A 23,693-nucleotide genomic window follows, 5' to 3' on the forward strand; every position below is an offset into this window, starting at 1 on the left:
AAAAATTAACGAAGGAAGGAATTTGCAAAGATGCTTTCCATTAAATTCTGGAAATTAGCAAAACTCTCAGTCACAAAGACTGTTACAACAAGAAATGACTAAATTCATCACTTTCTGGTAGCTGCTGTATAGAATACATACCAACAGTTCCATCCCGGGGACATAGTTAAGAGGTATCAAATAGTCATTCGGAAGATTTGCCACCTGCAGACAGAGACAAAAAAGGAAACACAGTAAGAAAAGTCATACTCTTCATTTAATCATCTCAGTTTGAAAGATGTCAAGAGAAACCTGTCATCAAAATACATATATATAAACATATATATGTTACTACTGATTTGTGATATTTTCTTCAAAATGGGATAGAATATTCAAGTAACCAAGCAATAACCATTTGAATCCCTGAAGTAGTGGTCTCATTATTTGAATTCCTACAGCAGGCTTCAATTGGGCTGGAACCAATGGCTATATTTTACATAATAAAAACTTCAAATAGTGCCAATTTGAATATACATGCCCGCTTCAGAGGATTCACTATTTGTACCAGGTGCCAGGCACTGGGGATACAAAGGGAAAAGGGAGAAGGCCCTGCCCTTAAGGAGTTTACCAAGAGAAACACTGTACACACACAATGAACACAAGGTATTGTGGAGGCAGGGAGGTACAAAGGAGTAGGAGATAAGGAAGTGGGGGGGAGGCGTTTGAGCTTCATGCAGAAAGTGGTCAATGAACTGAGCTTTGAAGGCAACTGGGGATTCTCTTTTCAGACAAAGGCAAAAAGAAAAAAAGCAACTTAATCACCCCAACAATTCAAGCTTCTGTCAATAGAAACTCAATACTGAGTAAGAGGGTGGTGGGAAAGAAATGAATTTAAATGCCATCATTCATTTGGAGTGCAGAAAACTTAAAAGTTTCAGTAAAAAGAAGGGTGGATATTCAGAAGAATCCTATTTTTCTGCCCTGTTTCTCCACTGGAACATTAAAGGAAAACTTTCTCAAACTGCTTCTGTTATCTTCAAAATCAAGACCTGTGATACTATTGGTATAGGTCAAGATGGAGAACCTGTGGCCTTGAAGTCACACGTGGTCCTCTAGGTCCTCAAGTATGGCCCTTTGACTGCATCCCTCCCAGAAAATTCCCAGCTGTCACATGAATTAAAATAAATTCTACTCCTTCCTGATTTCTATATTCACTTAGCCTAAGTCAGAAAAAAATCCTGACCTGAATGAACTGATGCAGGGAAGAAAGAAAACCCAGGAAAACAATATAATAATGATGGCTCACATGTCTGGAACATTGTAACACGGGTAAAGTGCTTTCGAAATATTCTCTTGGGGCAGCTAGGTGGCGCAGTGGATAGAGCACCGGCCCTGAAGTCAGGAGGACCTGAGTTCAAATACGGCCTCAGACCAAACACTTGACACTTACAGGAGCTGTGTGACCCTGGGCAAGTCACTTAACCCCAACTGCCCCCCCCAAAAAAATTCTCTTATTTGATCCTCACATCAACCTTAGTAGGGAGATGCTATTATTACCCACATTCTATAAATGAGGAAACTGAGGCAGGCAGAAGTTAAATGACTTGCCCAGAGTCATCTAGCTAGTAAGCTGTCTGAGACTGGATATAAATTCAGGTCTTCATGACTTCAAGTCCAATATTCTATCCATTCCACCATCCAGCTGCCATCAAATTGTACAATGACAACAATAACTAATGCAAAGACAAATACTGAAAGGCAAGTGAACTCTGATTAGATACAATGACCAATCTGGGCTACTGAGAACACAGCATGTTCCTCCTCCACTCGGTAAACAGGTGCGGTGGCTATGGATGTGGAACACTGCATAGGCTGCTCCACACGTCCACCATGTTGGTTAATTTTGCTTAACTTTTTCCCCCCTTAAGTAAAAAGGGGACTTCAGTTGTGACAGATGGCCTATCAGGGACTAAATGGGATGTAAATACCAAAAGTTTTTTTTAAAAAAGAAGGAAGAAAAGGAGGGATGGGAAAGAGAAAGAAGGAAGTAAAGAAGAGAGGAGAGGAGAAGAGAAGAGAGGAGAAGAGAAGAGAGGAGAGAAGAGGGGAGGAAGGGGAGGGGAGGAGAAAGAGAGACAGACAGACAGACACTGAGTAGGTGAGATCACAGATTGGGAACTGCAGAGGATCCATGGGGCCATCCAGTAAAATTCCATCATTTTATAACTCAGGCCCAGAGAGGGTAAGGGACTTTTCTAAAGTGGCACAGGTAGTAGGTAGCAGAGATAGTATTTGAAACCATGCTGTCTGACTCCCAATCCTGCAGTCTTTCCCTGGCACCATGGCATTGCTGCTTTGTTTTCTAAAACTCTGATTTTTTTTTAAACAAGCTTTTGTTGCTTGCCAACTCCATACCCTTTCTGACAAAGTTATTGCAAGAGCTTTGGGCATTAAAACCTGCCAAAGGAAGGGGAGTAGGGGAGGGAGGGTTGAGGAGGAAAGAGAGAATAAAAATGAGATGAAGTGTCCGTTCAAGCTGAGAACACTGAAAACTTCGGCAGTTTCATGTTAGCCCATTTGATCTGATGCCAGTTTAGTAAAACAAGTGGCTTTGCCCTATTAGGCCCTGGATTAGTCCATTGGCTTTGCCATCTTTTATTTCCTTCCTTCCTTTCTTTTCTCTTTCTCCCTTTCCACTCTCTCCTTCTCTATCTCTCCCTTTCTTTCTGTCTGTCTGTCTCTTTTTCTGTTTGCTTGTCATGATAACCCTCCCAAATCATCTTAATCTCTACCAGTCTTGTGTTAGGACATTAAAACCAGAGCTGGTCCAAAACCAGGGGTATCAGAAGGAGGCCTGTGTGCCAAAGACTGCTCTTCTGTCACCATCCCCGTTCCACAGCTGACCTTTGACCACTCAATCTCTTAATATTGGCTTACATTTCTACTGTGCTCAAAGGCAGGTATGCAGAATGATGTAGAAAGCTGGCCTCAGACTCAGGAAAACTTGGGTTTGAATCCTACTTCTGACACGTAATGACTATGAAAAATGATTTAACTCTCCCTTAGCCCCTCTCCCCACCACTGTTGGATATAACTCCAAATCTTAAGGAACACACAAGGTGCTATGAACTGAATTGGCAGAAGTGTTTTTTTTTTTAATCCAGGCCTAGGAATTCACAGGTCTAGAACCCAGCCCCTTCAAAGTTTAGGAGTGTTCCTCATTACATCTAGATGAAGGAGGTTCCAGGTCTACAACCCATAATGTTTAGAAGGAGCATTTCTTATTCCATCTGGGTGAAGCAGGTTCCAGGTCCAGAACCCATCCCTTTCAACATTTAGAAGGAGTGTTCTTCATTCCATCTGGGTGAATGAAGTACCACAAGAATTATCAGAGCGGCAGTGAGCATGGCAGACTGGCCTAATATCTTAAATATTGGATTTGGATATCCCAGGGAACATCTGGGTGTGAATTCTGCTTCTGACATTTATCATCTGTGAGACTTCAGGCAAATAACTTTACCTGAGCCTCAATTTCCTCATATACAAGATGCACAAGACTCAGAGTAGTAGAGAAAGAACAAGCAAGATCTGGATTCAAGTCTTATCTCTGACACATACTAGCTTGTGTGACTCTGGGAAAGACACTCAACTTCTCAGTGTTCTAGGCTAGTGGTTCTGAAAGTGTGGTCCAGAGAACCCTCGGGAATTCTTTTGGGGGGGGGCATGAACTAATTATTTTCATAGTAATACTAAGATGCTTTAATTTCTAATAAAGTAAATATTGATTAAATATAACCCCCATAAACAAAAGTTTTGGGGGACCACAATAAAACTGAAAAGCATGGAAAGGGTTTTATTGGTCACTTGGTCCAACCTCCTCATTTACAGATAAGGAAACTGAGGCTCAGAGGGGAAAAAAAAACATAAAAGGTTTAAGTTTGAGTCTACTGAGATGATGAAGTGGTTTTAGATGTTTTTAGTTTTAACAAGATTAATTAGGAAATATAAGAAGATATCTTCCACCACCCCTTTGCAGAGGTAAAGGGTTGAGCAGGTGTGAAAGACTACATATGATGTCAGATTTTTTTTTAAATGAATTGTTTGATTTTGCTGAATGTTTCTCTTTATTTTTTGAATAGTATATGCGGGGGGGGGGATGAAGGAAACTTAGGTGATGTAAAAACAAAACATAACAGTAAATTTTTTAGAAAAAAAAATTATTTAACTTTACTGCCAAAGGTCACACATGTATTTAATTGCCAAAAACAGAATTTGAATGTGAGTTTTCTCAGACCTCAGATGAAGTATTCTTTCCAGACTATGCCCTTGTCTTCTTTGGCCTACTTCCACCCTTGACTTTATTTTAGGTGTTGGTGAAGTTACCTACCTGTATCTACATACAATCTTACACACCAGTTTCTTCTTTACCTCTGAGAACTCAATCCCCTAAAGAAAAAACAAACCCACCCTCCCCCAACAGTAACATTACAATGTCTCTGAATTGAAAGCAAGTTACTCTCACTGAATTCAACTGAACTATCATTTATTAAGCACCTGTGTGCTTAATACTACGTGCCAAGCACTGGGGATACGAAGACAGAAGTAAACAGAACCCTGCCCTCAAAAAGCTTACATTCTACTAGGGTGGCATCTCTCAGTATTTTTTGAATTGTGAAGCCTATGGAAGCCTATTGACTCCTCAGAATAATGACTTCAAATGCATGAAATAAAATACACGGGATTCTGAAGAAAACTGATTATACTGAAATAATTTTCCAATTTTTTTTTTAAAGTTCACAGACTCCAGATTAAGAACCTATGTACTAGGGGAATAAGAAATGTGAACAGGTAAGTTACAACAAGGGGCAACTAGGTAATGCAATGGATAGAGTGCCAGATTCAAAGTCAGGAAGACCTGAATTCAAATCTGGCCACAAGATACTTACTAAGCTGTGTGACCCTGTGTGACTATCAAAGTCATTAAACCCTGTTTGCCTCAGTTTCCTCCTCTGTAAAATGAACTGGAGAAGAGAATGGCAAACCACTCCAGTATTTGCCAAGAAAACCCCAAATGGAGTAATGAAGAGTCAGACACAACCAAAAACAACAAGAAGTTGATGATTTGAGGACAAAGAGAGTTAACAAACTGAGGCAAGGCGAGGAAGAAGGCTTTCATAGCCTTTGCAATTGAAAGAACCCTAAGATTTGCAGCCATAATACTTGGGTTCAAATTTATATTCTGCCATTTACAAGTTGTATGACCTTGGAAAAGTCATAAGCCCTCTGGACTTTGGTTTTCTCATCCAAAAAAATGAGGGAAATCTGATTCTACGAAATAAGGAAGACTTCCAAGAGGATGTGAGACGTGAAAGAATCTTCTTCAAAATAAGGTAAGGATGCTGAGGGGCAGATATGAGGAAAACACGCATCTCAGACACTGATGACAGCTTGTACAAATGCACTGAGATAAAAAATGAAATGTCGAGGTCTGGACACGACTGATAGCCCAGTTTGGCTATAATGTAGAATGCATGAAGGGAAGTCATAGGAAGTAAACTAGAAAGGTAATCAATCCACAGGCACCTGCTATGTCGTAGGCATTGTGCTAAGATGTGAGGTAAGCTAGAAAGATGATTGACGAATCAGTCTGCATTAAGCACCTACTATGTGCCAAGCACTGTGTTCGACACTAGATAGGCTGACACTAGGCTGTGATTCACTTTAAATGTCCGAATATGGAGCTTATCTTTTATTTTAGACAGAAGTTCTTAATCTGGTATACATGAACTATTTTTAATATTTTGATCAGTATTTCAATAATTGATTTCAAATATGCTGCTATATTTTATTTTAAGCATACAAAAACATTATTCTGAGAAGAATTCCATTGGCTTCCCCAAACTGCCAACGAGGGACACCATAAAAAAAATTTTTAGAGGCAAGAGGGAGCCACAGAACGTTTCCAGAAAAGGTAGTGCCATAATCACATGGTGATGTGATTTAACAAGATGCCCCTCCTTCCATTTTTTCACTAATATAGATATGTTGATGTTACTCTTTTGCTCTTACTTGGTTACTTTTCTCCCTTCTCCTTCAAACTTCTCTCCATGTTTTTGTATAATTGCTTTTTTTGCCCCTTCAGAATCCCAGCCCCTACCTTTGAAAAACAAAGGGAACTCGCTGATTTATTTGTAATGCTCAGGGGTAGGCACTGGCAGTAGAGACACAGTAAGTAGATGCCTCTGCAGGTGTGAAAGCTGGAACTGGATACACAACAGATCAGCAACATTATATTCCTCTAAGAACAAGCTGTGTAAAATTAAAGTTATTCCAGATGAATAAACATGACAAGAAGTGACATGCATTCTGAACACAAGCTGTTTTACTGGTATCCCAGGCCAATCTAGACCCAACTTAACCACATTTGAAGAATAAAAATCCACTGCATCCCAATCATCTGGTTCAGTTTTTAATAGGCACAAGGGGAAAAGAAGAGTATAATGAATAAAGTGTTTGGTGGTGGTGGCAGGTTCTGTTTTCAAAACAATGCACAGTAACAAAAATAAAGCAGAAAAAAGGCACAGAAGATGGATTGGTAACATAGAGTCTGTAAACTGTTTTTGAAAATTCTTTTTGAAAAACATCACAATATAATTGATTTATTTTGTAATCCTGAGTATTTTCTTTGATGTCTTTAAAAACATGTGCTTCACCACAGTGCCCAAGGGGCCTAGGATGACAAAGAAGATCAGGAATGCCTGGCACAGGACTTCTATGACCCACACACTGGATCTGATCATTAGTCCACAGAGTGTGGAGTTTAATACCAGCTGGTTTTTTCTGGACCCAATTCATGGGCATTTAAATCCTCAAATATTAAAAAAAGCACCGGGGCAGCTAGGCACAGTGGATAGAGCTTTGGCTTTGGAGTCAGGAGGAGCTGAGTTCAAATCTGCCCTCAGACACTTGACACTTACTAGCTGTGTGACCCTGAGCAAGTCACTTAAACCCAATTGCCTAGCCAAAAAGCAAAAAAAGAAAAGGCACCAAGTGCTTTAACCCAGAAGAGAGTCCCAGCAAATGGATCCTCAGGATACTATTAGAGTGAAGGTCCCCCATTCACCCCGCTGGTTAGTTTCAATGTACAGCTGTTACATAAACCTATTCCCATTGCTGTCTTTGCTCCACCGCCAACTTATTCAGATGAGAACTTGGGAAATCAAGTCAGAGACTGTATGATCACAGCCTAAGTTAATACTTTCTCAGTGCGGGCGGTGAACAAAGAAGAACAAATAACAATGAAGAACATTCGTTTAGCACTACATCAATGCCCTTTACTGTTGGCAAAACATACATGTTCATAAACACACGTGCGTGCATGCACATGTCTATGTGTACTTACATGCATGTGTACTGTGCACATGTGCACGTTATGTGTGTTTGCGCATGTGTGTATTGGACATATACGCGTTTGTCCACAGACATAAGTGTGCATACATGCATGTATGTATATACAAACGTTCTTTCATAATCTTCACAACAGTTCTGGGAGGTAAGTGCTATTATTATCTTCACTGTTTTGTTCAGTCATTTTCAGTCACGTGTGACTCGTTGTGACCCCATTTGGAGTTTTCTTGGCAAAGAAACTAGAGTGGTTTGCCATTTCCTTCTCCAGCTAATTTTACAGATGAAGAATTGAGGTGAACATGGTTAAGTGACTTGCCCAGGGTCACACAGCTAGGAAATGTCTGAGGCCAGATTTGAACTCATAAAGATGTATTCCTGACTCCACACCCAGCAATTTATCCACTGCACCACCTAGCTGCCTATTTTTACAGATGGGGAAACTGAGGCCCATAGAGGTTAAGCGACTCTTCCAGAGTCATACAGCTGCTAAGCATGTCTGAAGCAGGATCTGACCCCTTACACTCCGTCCCACTTCTTCCAGAGTCCAAGTCCAGCACCCAATTCATTCAAGCCACTTAATTGCCTGGTGATATAATCTTATGATAATTAATCTAACATCTCAGATGTATGTCCATCATGGAAAAAGAAGGTAGGACACAGATGGATCTTGAAAGATGATGAAAACTGGCTAAAGCAGGACATGAACAAAGTATAAATGTAAATAGCACAGTAGTTGATAACGAAGTCTAATTCTGCCATTGCGGAAGGACAGGAATAAGAATGATGATAGCTAGCACTTATATAGCACTTCAAGGTTAGCAAAGCACTTTGTTTTCTCATTTCATTCTGCCAACAATCTCTCTGACATGGATGCTATTATATTGCTATTTTACAGATGAGGAAACTGAGACTGAGTAAGGTTAACTGACTTGTCCAAGGTCACAGGGAAGTAGTGGGAGACAAGAATGGAAAGCTAGGATGGGAACAAACTACAGAGAGTCAAGAATGATAAGCAAGAATGTGGATTTGATATCATAGCTGATGGAAGAATGTATATACTTACCTGTGTGAAGGGGTAAGTTAAGTTAATGACTGTTTTAGGCATAAAAATGACATGATTTAAATAGTATTATAGGAAAATTCACCTGAAAGTAATATTTAGGATAGAATGGAATCAGGGGTCTAGAAGGGAAGGCAAACTAAAGATTCCTAACAAGTAGTTTTAAAATGTTGACTTAGAAATCACAGGTCACAAAAGCTGCAAGGTTTTTCTAGAATTTTTTCCCCCAAAGGATCTTGTCAATAGCATTAATCAGGCAATTAACTAGGTGCAAATGTTTCACAACCCATCCATTCTAGGCAAATAATCCTAATGAAAGAAATAGATTCAAGATGGGCAGAAATAGTCACTTAAATGCCAAATATGCCAATGCCCTTTGGATTTGAGCTCTATGGTAGTACCATGCCAGATTATAGACAGCCTAAGACAGTCAAAAACATGTCACTTGATGAAGTGCTAATTTTGCATGACCAGATGTATTTGGTTCCTCCTCCAAGGTCTCTTAAGGATAGCTGGTTTAAAAAAAAAAACAAAAAACCAAAATCAAACCAACAAAATGCCTTCTCAAGAACATGGAGGTAGAAAAATGGCATGGTTAAGGACAGAAGGGCCCATTTAGAGCAGCGCCAGCTGAAAACATAGAGATCCAGATATTTGGCAAGCAAAGGTCCTTTGGCTTCCTACCATACCCTGAAGCAAAATATGTTTGGAGAGCGGGAGTTAAAAAAAAAAAAAAACCTGGGAAAACTAGAACAATGTCTCTCTCCTTGAGCTCACTGGTTTGAAGCCTTAAGTTCCACCAGTCATGGAAATTGTCAAGATCAGGGTAGGGAACCTGCAGCCTTTTGACTGGGTCCCAGTTTAGAGAACAAATCCTTTTATTAAGGAGATTTGTTCTGTGAAGTTTAGATTCAGTCAAAGGGCCACACCTGAGGACCTAGAGGGTCATATGTGGCCTTGAGGCTGCACATTCCCCACCGTTGGTCAAAATCAATAAAAAAAAAAAAGAGGCTTATGGGGACCCTCTCTAGTCCTGTTGTCTCAACTAGGTTTTAGTGCATGATGGTGAAAACCAGGCTAGAAATGAAGGCAGCAGAGGATAGCTGAGCTTTGAATGTCCTGCTGTTACGGAACCTAAGAAACAGGACTCCCCACCTCTACCCAAAAAGGCCCACGTTCCACCCACCAATTAGAGACCACAGAATGGCACGAATCCCTAAATTGAAATGGACAAGACAGCACCAGAAAAAGGTGCTGTGTCAGGAACCAGGAATTCATTTCCTTGTAGATCATCCTTGCCCAGAGGCCCTAGTAAAATTTATTGGATGCTCAGCCCCTATGAATCACACAGAATATTTTTATTCCATTTTTTATAACTTTTCGACAGTCATTGAGGCAGCATTGTGGTACAATGGGTAGATTGCTGTGTGATCCTAGGAAAGTCACTAAAATGGTCACAGACTTTCAGCTGTAAACTGAACTCAAAGCCCTTCCAGTTCTCAATCTACGAGCCTATCTGCTCTCAAAAATCCTGCCTAGAAAACCATGTGGGTCAATGGAGTACAGTTTTCAAAGTTACCTAGATTGTTATTTTATGGTATCTTAATGGATGGTTTTTTTAAAAAATGTACAAAGAAACGTCAAGGGAGTTTTCTGGGTCATCTTTAAATATTAAACTAAAAAGTGTAGAGTCAAAGGTATGCTTGAATAAAAGTAGACAGCCATACTTTTGTTACAGATAAAAGACATTACATTGGTGTTGTCTGTTTACTAAAACTACAGCCCACAGGTGCGGATATTACCCAGAAGGTACAACAATTATTGCCCTTATGGTATCTGCAATCCAGTAAGATGCATAAATAACCATAATACAAAACAAGATTTGAAAAGTGGGGGACCCAAGTGTTTTATAAAATTGCTGAAATCTACTTTCCTAAGTAATCATTATTATTATTAATTAAGGGACAACAATGAGTAAGTTTCCTAGTTTTTCCATTTTGTTCCTTCCATGAGAGGATTCCTGAAAGAAATGAAGCTGATAAAATGATTAAAGGGCTGTCTTAAATAGGTCACCTTCTACATCAGGGTTCTTGGCTTTTTTGTGTGTCATGATTCCTTCTCAGAACAACGTCTTTAAATAAGTGAAGGAAATGCTAAAAATTTCAATTAGAAGTTAGTGAAAATAAAAATGCATTTCTTTTCCCATCCAAATGCACAAGACTCCTGAACTTGCCATAGGAGCCGGAGGTAAAGGACCCCAGCTATAGAGGGATCACAATTCAATGAAACTGCTTGGTTGAGTTGGCTTTTGAAGTATTGGAGATAATGAATCATAGCAAAAAATTCACTTTCTTCTTTATGTTTATTATGTTTAATCCTGTTTTGTAGACAATGGATTGGATCTGGAATCAAGGGGTCTGGGTTCAAATTCAAGCTCTGCGGCAGCTAGGTGACTCAAGGGATAGAGTTGTTGGGCCTACCATCACAAAGACTCATCTTTGTAAGTTCAAATCTGGCCTCAGACACTTACTTAGCTATGTAATCCTGGGCAAGTCATTTAACCCTGTTTGCCTCAGTTTCCTCATCTGTAAGATGATCTAGAGAAATAAATGGCAAACCACTCCGGTATCTTGGCTAAGAAAACACCAAATGAGGTCATGAATAGTCAGATATGATGGAAACAACAGAACAAAAATAAAAGGATCTCTTTCTGATCTAAATCTAAATCACATGGGTACTACTTACATGATCCTTAGAGAAGTGAAATGAGGGAGTTGGAATAGGGGATCTCAAAAGCCCCCCCCCCAACTGCTCTAGAGCCAATGAACAACAAAACTTCTCTCTTAGCATTTCATAGAAAAAAAAAATTCTGGTCATCATTAAAAAATGAACATTTGGGAGCTGGGGATGGAGAAGGGCTAGCTTTATGGAATTTACATCTTTTCAAAGCAGAGGTAGATAATTCTTCTGTTTAGAGGCTTAGCATAAAATGTCAAACCACTATAGTAGCGTGCCAAGAAAACTCAGAGTAAGGACTGACAATACCAGAGTAAATGCATAGAAACAGACTTTGTCACTCTAAAACATGCACTGCTAAATGTTAGAAGTAAAAAGTCCTAGTATACGGATAGACAAGTGGCTTTGGAGTCAGGAAGAACTGAATTCAAGTCTTGCCCTCTGGCCCATATTTGTTGTGTGACTACCAGTAAATCAGTTAACCTCTCAGTACCTCCATGCATTCTCCATGAATGTAAGTGCTGGATTTAAGGTCAGAGGGTCTGGGTTCAAATTCTGATTCTGCACTTACTACCTACTTTCTACCAAGGTAACCTTGGGTAAGTAACTTAAATTCTCCGTTAAGTGGGGAAGGGGGAAGGGGACTCAATGAAATCTAAGGTTCCTTCAGGCTCTAAATATTTGTTGTATTGTTTATAGCATCATAGATTTAAGAGTTGGAAGTGACCTTCAAGGCCCAAGATTCTAACTCCTCCACTTTACAGATGAGGAAACTGAGGCCCAGAGAGATTAAGTGACTTTGTCCGAGCTAGTAAGTGTCTTAAGCAGGATTTGAACTCTGGTTTCCTTACTCTCAGCCTAGCACTCTATCCACTGTGCATATCTATGACCCCAGGAACTCTAAGTTCCAAATAAGTTGCCAATCTCCAAATCAGCAGAGGGAGTTTCCACACCAGGTATAACCTTTAAAAAAAAATCTGAATGATTCAAACCTTCCAGAAGACAATTGGATAACATCTGACAATGTTTCCTTAAAATGAATGGCCACAGGCTAACTGCTAACCACAGAACTAGGAAACTGGAAAAGTCTGAGTTCTGATCCCATCCCCAGCAGCTGACTTCTTGACTGACCTTACTCAAGACACTTAACCTTCTATCTCGTTTCCTCCTTTACCAGTTGGGTATAAGAACACTGACCTAATTCAACCAAATGCTCTTTTCTTCTTTTTAACGATGATCAAACCCCTAAGACTCTTAAATATCAAAGTGTTAAGAGAAGGTAACGATGGCATTTTTAATTAACATGCCCCAAAGTAGAAACAAATCACCCCAACGAGTTTTATTACCAAGGGAACAGCAGGGAGGAGACACAGAGAAAAGTCACTCACACCATTCCCACCAGCGAAATTTATTATTGCTTCCATTAAGACTCTGAAAGGATAAAGAGCTGGACCATAACTGTCCCACAGAGGCGAAAGTTTCGAAAGCTCGATTCATCTTCGCCCAAAATATTTGACCCTTTCTTTAGGTAGGTCTGGGTCTGCCATTTAAAACAAGTCTTGCAACATTTTTAGAAACAAAGCAAAATGTTCTGTAAATAGATGAACTCTTATGCTGAGTAAACATGCCAGAATGATTTCCAGTGAAAACCATGGGGACAGTGGAGCAGTACAGCCTGTCCAAGACAAAACCCCAAAAAATGAGCCTGTAAAAGCCATAAATCATGTGCTTCAGTGACATGAGAATAGCCCCGGGCAAACAAACTTGAGCCGTGGAGGGCACGGCATCAGTTGCCACCTAATACAAGGAAGGAACAACTCAGATTGCAAAGGGATCAATTCAATGGAAGAAAAAAAAATGCTGAAATAGGAGAGAAAAATTAATTACCCACGAGACTATTTCCACCTCAGCATAAAGACTCTCCCTTCCTTGTATGCACCTTAGAATCATTCTATTCACACAGCAATGTCCTTCGCTCTGTTTAAAGTTCGCTCTTCCAATCCTTGCCTGTTCCCAATGGCATACAATGCAAAGCCCTCATTATTACCCAAAGGTTTAAATAGAAATCCTGTTCTCGAATTAAAACAGAGAGTCAAAAAAAAGATCAGAGATTTGGAGCTAGATGGATCTCGGAGGACAAATTCTTCAATAATCTCATTTTATATATGAGGGTAACCAGGTGGCACAATGAATAGAGTGCTGTATCTGGAATCAAGAAGACCCAAGTTCAAATCGGGCCTCAGACGTTTACTAGCTGGGTGATCCTAGGCAAGTCATTTAACCCTGTTTGCCTCAGTTTCCTCATCTATAAAATGAGCTGGAGAAGAAAATGGCAAACCACTCCAATATCTTGGCTATGGCTAAGAAAATCCCAAACAGGGTCACGAAAAGTCAGACACGACTGAAATGACTAAACAGCAAAATAGATGGGGAAACTGAGGACCGGGGAAGTTAAATTATGCAAGGTCACAAAGCTACTCAGGGGCAGGATTCAAATCCAGGTCTTCTCACCTCAGCCAGTGGTCTCCTTGTAGAAGATCAAATGCTGAACTTGGGGTCAAACACGTCTGGGTTCATAGTATGCCTCTGACATTAGCATGCAATAACGAGAGGAAAGCACCAGGTTTAGCACCAAAAAACAAGATTCAAGACTTTGTTCTGCAATTTCCTACTTATGTGCTATTACGCAAGTCATTTAGCTTCTCTAAAGCCTCAGTTTAATCAGTTAATCTGTTAATCAGCCAGCATATCAGTTATTTATTATTTGCCAGGCACTGTGCTAGGTTCTGAGAACACCAAGACCAAAAGAAATAAAATAAAATTAAAAAAAATTTTTTTAAGCACCTGCCCTCAGGGAGCTTATACCTCATCAGACTAGATAACTTCTTAGATGACTTCCAGTTCTAAGCCACGACTAGGGCTTAACCAGCTATGAGATCATAAAATTCTACGAGCTTCTGTTTTCCTCATCTGTAAAATGAGGATAACACCTCTAGTAATCACCTCACAGGGATGTCATAAGGCTCAGATAATATATTAAAAGTGTTCTGCTAACTTAAAATCATAAAATAAAGAAAATTATTAGCTCCTTATCCACGTCTGTTCAATTCTTAAAGTCCCCACTTCTTCCTCTCAGCCTTGTAGCAAAGTGTCAGACTGGAGTCAGGGAGACCTGAGTTCAATTAGCTATTAACTAGCTGTGCCACTCTGGGCAACTTACTTAACTTCTCTCAGCCTCACTTTTCTCCATCTTTAAAATGGGAATAATAATAATAATGATAATAGTACCCATTATTTGCGAAAATCAAATGAGAATAATAATCAGATAATAATGAGATAATAATACATGGAAAGTACACTGCAAACATAATTTGCTATGCAAATTTTAGGAACTATTACATGAGTGTGAATTGTTATTATCTCCATAATTGTTATTATACTCTTAATATAAGAAAACAACCAGATTAGGTAAGAGGAGGTCAGAGAGCACTGCTATTGTTATCCTCCAGTGACACTGACTAGAACTCTCTGACAGCATCACCAATCTAGAGATGAAAGTGGTCTCCTACAGAAGTCCAAGCCTCTCATTTTACAGATAAGGAAACCGGTACCCAAGGAGATTAGATGATTTAACCAAAGATGACAGAGGCACTAAAGCAGAGATGGTAGAATTGGAATCCAGGCCCTCTCCTGCCATAGTCAGTGTTCTTTCCGCCTCCCACACCACTATGTCTATGGGCTCATTTAGCATATTCACCAGGAAAGTTTAGAAACTGAAAAAAAAAGGATAGCATTTGTCATGCCATCAAGTACAGAAATCACATTTCAAGAACGTAGCAAGTTTCATGTAATCATCTAAACTAAAATAAATGAATAGAAATCATTTTAAAATCACATGCTTACAGACACTGTTACCTTTAAGATCAAAAGGGATCCACTAATTTTTAAATGTAAAAAACAAATTTTAAATGTATGATTTCTAAGCATTGCTAATATTGGCAAGGCTTAATATAGATAACGACATATGTCAAACCCCTAAATATAAAAGGGAAGAATGAGATACAGAACGCTTAAAATTTTCTAGCAAAACCATTTGTATTAGTAACTTCAAGCTTTAAATATTTAGTATTTACCATCATAACAAACTAGTAACAGATTTTTAATGGGACAAGGAGAAGGTGGCAGGAGGTAAGGAGAGCTACCTAACAAAAATGAAAACTATCTTCCCGGCATCAAAATCTATTGGAAATGGTTAATAATGATGACGACGATAACATTTAGTGTTTATATGTATGGCACTTTAAGGTTTGCAGTATGCTTTATAAATATTATTATAGTCCCTCTCCCTCTCTCTTTCTCCCTTCTTCTCCCTCTCCTCTCCCCCTCCCCTCCCCTCTCTCTCCATTCCCAGGCACTATGAATTGGTTATATATTTTTTCTTGATGAATAAAACTTACAACCAAATCTGATTTTTTTCTTGCTTTCAGGCAACACTAGTGTTCTGTTCTTATCTAGGTTTTATAGAGTATCAATAAGCTTTTCTTATTTTTCCTACTGCCAGCCACCTTGCAGAACAGTCCCACAAGCTCTTCCCATTTGTTTAATAGGAATAAATGGCCCATTTTTCAAAGTTTCTCAGCCAACCGTTGAATTTCCTCTAGAAAATGGCACTAAACATCAGGGTAGATGGAATTCTTGGAAAGGAATTAGCTTCTTCATTTCTGGGGCCAAACCCCAACTCAGCATATGGTAGGCATCTTATAATACTAAATTCCTGACTTGCCTTAAGGGTAATTTTTTCTCTATTTACACGATGTTCATTAGCGTTCTTGGTGTGGCCCATAAAATGTTACAGCATTATTTGGTGAACTCCATGTCCCAAGTATGTTTCTCTGTATATTACAATAGGATTTATAAAAATCATAAAATTCTCCATGGAACTACCACGTCCACCTATGCTGAAAGACGTTCAGGTTGTTCAGTCTTCTCCATCTTAATAATGACCTTTCTTGGCAAATCTGCATTGTCAGGTTGTTTCCCATCGTGAATACGTTGTTTCTAAAAGCTACAGCTATCTCCTTCTTCAAAGCTGCTACTAGAAACTCCTATTTCCCAAACTTTCCAGGTCCCAATTCAACCACTGTGGATGGACTCTCTCTTTTAGAGACTGATCGCTGGCATCGGTGTCCTCATATTGATCCAGAAACAAATTGATTTCTTCAGGAAGGATCATTGATTTCTGATGAATTTGAAGAATATGACTCAGCACCTTCAACTGTAAAATGGGAGGGCTGGATTCAATGGCCCCCAAGTTCTTTTTGGGCTCCAGATCTATATCATATGGTCTCCATTTGCTCCAGAAGCACAGATATCCTTACCAAATACAAGGATAAAAGAGCAACATGAGATTTGATGTTTTCTGTGTCCCAATCTTCATCTCCCATATTGGTGACAAGTTTTCCCACAAATCCTGCCAGCTACTGTCTTACTAAGCAGTCCCATCTAGAGGTACTGGTGATTTCCCCATGATATCACGCTGCTGGCCAGGATGTATTCAACAATTTGACTAGAAGCCGTAACTCATTTACCCCACCTCACCTCCATCTTGTTTTACATGGATTTCCCCTTGTCTTTGTTTGCTTATCGCTTGGGAGCAACCGGCTTGGCTGACAGGTGATACTGAGGAGAAGGGAGGGAAAAGGCATTGTGCTCCCACCACTGTCACATCTAGAACCCACTGCACCCTCTGACACAGCACTTTAGACTCCTCTAATACACTAATCTGGCCTCAGACACTTACTAGGTTTTGTAACTGTTTGCATCAGTTTCCTCATCTGTCAAATGAGCTAGAGAATGAAATGGCAAACTACTCACTACAGTATATTGGCCAAGAAAACCCCAAATGGGGTCACAAAGAATCAGACGTGACTGAAAAATGACTAAACAATACACTCATTTTCTAATGTGTTCTTTTCTTTCGGATTTTTGTTTGTTTTGCTCGACATGGCATTTCCTCAGTATTGGGAGCCCTTAGTGAAGCATTCTCTACCAATTAGGATCAGCCCTTTCTCTGCCACTAAGTTGCCTGGGGAACAAAGAGTACTTACCCAGGGTCACACAGCCAGTATGGGTCAGAAGTAGGACCAGCCCTTAGAATTTCCTGAACCTACCACTAGCTCTCCATATACCCTGCTGGCTCTTGTAGTTTTTCAAAGTCCTTATCTTAGTTCTCTCATTACACCATAAATTCCTTAGAAGAGGGGCTATGGTTTAAATTATTTTTATATTCACAGGGCCCAGCATAGCATATTACACACAGTAGGAATAATAATAATGGTAACAATAGGCTAAATTTATTTAGTTTTTAAAGATTTTCACAATGTTTTTGTATCTGTTTTCTCATTTAATCCTGAAACTAGTCCTATGAGGGAAGGTGCCACCATTACCCACAATCTACAAATGAGAAAACTGAAGAACAGACTTACAGAGGTTCATACTATGAAGTGTCAACACACACACACACACACACACACACACACACACACACACACACGCACACACGCACGCACACAAAGAATTTGAAGTCAGGTCTTACAGGAACCAGCCTGGGCTATATGAATGAGGACTAAACTCAAGTCAGAGGTCCTGGGCTCAAATTTTGGCTGGGCGACCGAGAACAAATCATTTAACCCACCCTGTGGCTTAGTGTCCTCCTTTGTAAAATGAGGGACTTAGATTTCCCTCAATGTTTGATGACTGATGTGATGGACTAGTAGGTTCCTTTTAGCTTTAAAACTACGACCCTGAGATCTTCCTAAGGAAAATCCAACAATTTTATCTACTGAGTGGCACTTCCTCTCTTGTTTTGTTTTTTGTTTTTTTTCTGGCTAGGCAATGGGACTGCTAAGTGTTATGTGTCTGAGGCTGTATTTGAACTCAGGTCCTCCTGAATCCAGGGCTGGTGCTCTATCCATTGTGCCACCTAGCTGCCCCGACACTTCCTCTCTTAATCCACATTTTGCTAAGTGAATAAATGAATTCTCAGCCTAACGAGCTGTGGGTTACTTCTGGGCCTTCCTAGGGTTTCTTCAGTATGAGATATAGTTAATTTTGGTTTGTTTTTTTCAAATGTTAAACTCAAATTTTTCAAAATTATTATGATCATCACCCAAAAAATAAACAAAAAACAAAATAACTTGGTAATTTAAACAGAATATCGGTTGGAATTTGGAAAGTAACAATAAAAATGCATTCTTTGATTTGCTGTTTGGTTTGTGTTTTCTTGTGCAACACAACTAATATGGAAATGTTTTGCATAACTGCACATGTATAAATCCGTATCAAATTACTTGCCTTCTCAAGGAGGGAGGAGGGAAAAGGACAGAGTATGGGACTCAAAATTTAAAAAGAATAAATGTTAAAAATGTATGCATACATGTAATTGAAGGAAAAAAATAAAAATTAAAGAAAGAAATTAGATCTTAAGGGCAGTATGAAAAAATGGTACAAAATGGATTTGTACTGGGGCAAAAAGGAAGAAAGGGATGATTATATTGTGTAAGATGAATGGGGTGGGGGTGTGTGTGGGGGGGTGTACTTAATTTTAGGACTATCCCCCCATCCCCACAGGAGGTTTCTATGAGCAAAAGTGGGTATATATTTTTGCATTCAGGATAGAAAGATTTATATAATTGTAAGAGGGTAGATTATTGATCTAGGACAAGCCTTTTAAACTGAGTTCCTCATTCTATCTTTGAGAAAAATGAGACCTGAGGAAGTTGGATGATTTTCTTAAGGTCACACAAGTACTCAATATCAAAGGCAAGATTTGAACCCAGTCCCTCTAACTATAGAATCAGTTTCTTCTTCCCTGTATCATGCTGGAGGTCATGTTGGAATAAAAAAACAGGGATCAAGGAGTAGCTAGGTGGCACAGTGGATAGAGCTCCAGCCCTGGAGTCAGGAGGAACTGAGTTCAAATCCAGCCTCAGACACTTGACACTTAAACTAGCTGTGTGACCCTGGACAAGTCATTTAACTCTGATTGCCTAAGCAAAAAAAAAGAAAAAAGAAAGAAAAAAACAGGGGTCAAGAGCCCATGTGTTTGTGGGAGGCACCTAACAGTAGAGGAATTAGGCCTGGAAGGTGAATTGCTCTGTGTGTGGGCCACAAATTAAGCAGGGTGGTACAGTAGCCAGAGAATTAGGTTTGGAATCAGAAGACCAGGTTTCAAATCTCAGTTTGGCCACTCAGTATGTAACATTAGGGAAGACACAATCTCTCTGGAACTTAGTTTCTTCATTTGTAAAATGAGAGTTTTGAGCTAAATGACCTTTAAAGCCCGTTCCAGATAATCCAATGATTTTATGAAGCCACAATAAAGCCAGAACAAAAACTTACACCATAAAATGTCTTTTCTCAATCTACAGTGAACTACAGGAATAGACAATAATGACCATTATGATATGCTCCCCTTTAACACATCAGCCTGAAGATAATACTCATCGATTAGGTTGCTTGATTTCATGTTAGAACTTCCAGATATAAGTTCAGAAACATGAATTTAGGAGACAGTAAAGATAAAGCAGAGAATCCTATCCCCAGAAAATGGACAGTGTGCCAGGGTCGCCTTGGCGAGAGGCCTGGACTCCTCGGCAACTTTCCTGTTGCCAAGATGTCGATTCATTTGTCCTTGAAGGTCTCTGTTGCATAGTTCATGTAGCAAGTGATTGCCAGCGACACTCCCCATCATGGTGGCTTAGTACAGAAGCCAGAAGCAAATGCAAGTCATTATTTCAGTCTTTAAAATAAGCACCATCTCAAATCAGTCACTATTCTATACTGTGTTAACTTCGGCACCCTAGCTAGACCATAAGCTCCTTGAAGGCAAGGACTCTATTTTTATACTTTTTCTTTACCCTCTACAACTACTATCACACTTGGTCAGTTTCTTGAATGAAAGAGCAAAAGTATAAAATAGGCAATATATAATGTAAATTGAAAACTTAAAAAAAAAATTCTCTTCAACCTAATCTAGTTTCAACTCCAGTTTAGAATGTGAAACTTTGTCTACATTTCTAGAACTCTATCAAAATATCAGTTTCAAAGATTCACAGAATTTCATGTTGGTAGGGACCTCAGTGGTCAAATCCAACCTATACCCATTTTACCTAGGTCTAGAAAATATCCCTAAAGTAGGACACTAGCTAACTAAACACTTACAGAAGACCTGTCAATGTAGTTAGTGATAGGACCTACAAAATAGCTGTAGAGATGAGAATCCTTAAGCTTCAACCACACACACACACACACACACACACACACTAACAAATGAACAGAAACAATTCACACCCAAAGAGCATTTTAAACTTTGCAAAGCATGATAAGAAATGAGTAATGGAATGAGAGATCTGGCCAAAAACTGGATATTTTTTTAGGATCTAAAAATGAAAGAATAATTTAAGGAATGATGATTTGCAGGAATTACTGTTTACTCATGATTCCACAGGAAAATGACTTCATTCAATTCAACAAAGCAAATATTTCCCAGGATGTATTAAGGGGATATTCTCTAGGGACATAAGGAGATAGTAGAAGCACCCAATGATGTCTTTGTACGGGTATATGTAACCACTCAGAGGCTGGTAGGCAGCTGCAGTAGGTAGAAAGCTGGGCCTGGAGTCAGGAAGACCTGAGTTCAAATCCAGCCTCAGACACTTCCTAGCTGTGTGACCATGGGCAAGTCACCTAACCTCTGTTTGCCTCAATCTACTAGAGAAGGAAATGGCAAACCACTCCAGAACCTTTGTCAAGAAAACCCAAAGGGCATTATTGGCATGCTATGGTCCACGGGGTCATGATGAGTTGAACATGACTGAACAACAACAAATTAACCACACACGCTTATCATCCACTGAGTGGTGAACAGGAACAATGAACATGGAGAACTGGTAAGAGAGAAATAGCACTGAGAAAGGAGGAAAGAGCAATTATCATAATACTGTGAAAAAAAACCAAACATCTCACTGCCCATGAAAATTATGCAATTAATAAACTGGGAAGAAATGGTTTTCCTCCTATTAGCAAATCAGAGAGACGATTTGAACCTACATTTAGTTTGAATTAGTACGCGTTAATACAATCACAAATCTAGAGTTGGGGGGCTCCTAATCCAAACCCCTTTGCTCAAAAGATAAAACTGAGGCCCAGAAGTCAAGGGACTTATCCAAGATCAAGCAGTCAAGAGAGGAACTAGAATTTTAATCCAGTTCCTCTTCCTGTGAATTTTTTTTTAAATCTAAATTAGTAGGAATTATTGTAATATATTTAAACATTTTAAGTTCTGTTGCTTTTGTTTTCCCATTACAAACACGTACAGATCACTCCTACTTCATGAGATCTCCTGTAACAAAGTAAAATAGGACAGTGACCTCATCTGAATGCAATAAACATTCCGCATCTGTAGTTCTACCTTTTTATCTCTTTTTTTTAAATGAACAGAAATCTATTTTTTCACCTTCCCACTCCATAAAAAAAAAATTATTGTAACAAATACACAGAGTCTAGTAAAACACATTGCTTCAGTAGCAACAGACACAAATGTGTGTCTCATTTGGAACCCTAAATCCATTATCTTTCTGTAATGGATAGCATATTTCCTCTTCAGGGCTCTGGAATTATGAAGTCACTGTATTGATCATAATTCTTACAACTTCCAAAATTTTACAGTGTTGTGGTTTTTGTATAAATTGTTCTCCTGATTCTGTGCAGCTTATAAAAGTCCTCAAAATTTTGGTTCTCTGCTTATGTCATTATTTTCAAAAGCCTATTAGAGGAAAGAAAGTAGGAAGGGCAGAGAAGACAAAGAAAGACAAAGATGAAGAAGAGTGATTGTATGTTGTTATTCAGTCCTGCCTGACTCTTCATGATCCCATTTGGGATTTTTCTTGGCAGAGATACTGGAGCGGTTTGCCACTTCCTTCTCCAGCTCTTTTTATAGATGAGGAAACTGAGGCGGACAGGATTAAGTGACTTGCCCAGGATCACCCAGCTAATAAGTGTCTGAGGCTGGATTTGAACTCAGGAAGATGAGTTTTCCTGACTTTAGACCTAGTGCTTTACCCATTTATTTGAACTCAAGTCTTCCTGACTCCAGGCCCAGAGTTCTACCCACCAAGTTGCCTACCTGCCCTTATGCGTGGGTTTACTGGCTCCAACTTCTGTTTGGGTTTGGCACTAATGAAATCTAAGAATAATAATAATAACAATAATAACAATATAACTGACATGGAGCTATCCTGTCTATACCATCTTTGTACCTAGTTGTTTGCATGTTGTCTCTCCCATTAGACTGTTAGCCCTTTGAGGACAGGCCTTTTTCTGTATCTCTAGGGTTTAGCAGTGGTCTGCACATAGTTAAAACTTAATAAAGCTTGTTGACTTAACTTTACTTGGTTAGACATCATATAGTCCAATTATCTCATTTTCTTGATGAAGGAGCCTTTTCCTGAGTAGATCTGGGTGAATCCTCCCTGCTACCAACCAAATGGAAAGATGCTTCCTGGTGTTCGTCTCATTTAAGGAAGGCAGATCCACTTCATTTATATGCGGCATGAAGTTAAGTCCAGAAGTACTTGTTGACTTGATAATAATGTTTCACCTAAATATGTGAGCCTCACAGCAACCCTATGAGTTAAGTATCAGAGATATTATTATCCCCATTTTACAGATGAGAAAGCTGAGGACCAAGAAGGATAAGCAATTTGTCCATGTCAGAATTGGGATTTGAATCCACATCTTCCTGTCTCTGGGGGCAGCTAGGTGGCACAGTGGAGAGAGTGGAGTGAGGAAGACTCGATTTCAAATCCAGCCTCAGACACTTACTAGCTGTGTGACCCTGGGCAAGTCACTCAACCCTGTTTGCCTCAGTTTCCTCATCTGTAAAATGAGCTGGAGGAGGAAATGGCATTATCTTTGCCAAGAAAACCCCAAATGGGGTCACAAAGAGTCGGATATGACTTAAACACACCTGAACAACAATAACTTTCCTGACTCTAAGTGCAGCACAGTAGTAAAGTGACAATAAGGGCCCATCTAAAGAGACGATGAGGAATAATATCTCAATGCAACCCTCCCCATGCATGGCATCTGAAGGACTGTGGATGAGAAGAAGAGGCAAGAGAAGGGCAGCCTCCAGGGAACAAGCACAGGAATGGTTAGGTAGCAGTGAGGAACTGACGAGATTTGACTCACTAATCACCTCCCATCTCAGTTGTTGGCAACGCCATCAACAAACTCCTTGGTATTTCCTGACGATGCCCTCACTTACTTCCACTCACTCTGGAAGGAAGTGATTAATCTCCCTTTTTATTTTCCCAACCAGCTAGCATTCCCTCCAATTCATCTAAGAAAAATGTCCCCCATTTTAAAAATGTATTCTTTTCTTTTTTTCCAAAGGTATTCTTTCCTCACCAATGTTGTAATCTCTTTCACATCATCGGTCACAGGATTC

At 39.5% G+C, this 23,693-nt stretch overlaps 1 protein-coding gene across 2 annotated transcripts in view; it reads right to left on the reverse strand.

The window, feature by feature from the left end:
* The window catches only part of KITLG (KIT ligand), a 120,095-nt gene that overhangs the window by 42,186 nt on the left and 54,216 nt on the right, over window positions 1-23,693 (reverse strand). For both annotated transcript variants that reach the window (XM_020993458.2, XM_020993457.2), the window contains exons 2-3: window positions 23,654-23,693; window positions 142-204 (exon numbers count right to left, since the gene is read on the reverse strand). The exon at window positions 23,654-23,693 is cut by the window's right edge and continues 74 nt beyond it. In XM_020993458.2, the coding sequence (XP_020849117.1) occupies window positions 142-204; window positions 23,654-23,693 (103 nt within the window). The remainder of the gene's footprint in view (window positions 1-141; window positions 205-23,653) is intronic.

This window comes from Phascolarctos cinereus, unplaced genomic scaffold (assembly GCF_003287225.1).
Source record: "Phascolarctos cinereus isolate Bilbo 61053 unplaced genomic scaffold, phaCin_HiC Scaffold_1;HRSCAF=81, whole genome shotgun sequence".
Classification (NCBI taxonomy): Eukaryota; Metazoa; Chordata; class Mammalia; order Diprotodontia; family Phascolarctidae; genus Phascolarctos; species Phascolarctos cinereus.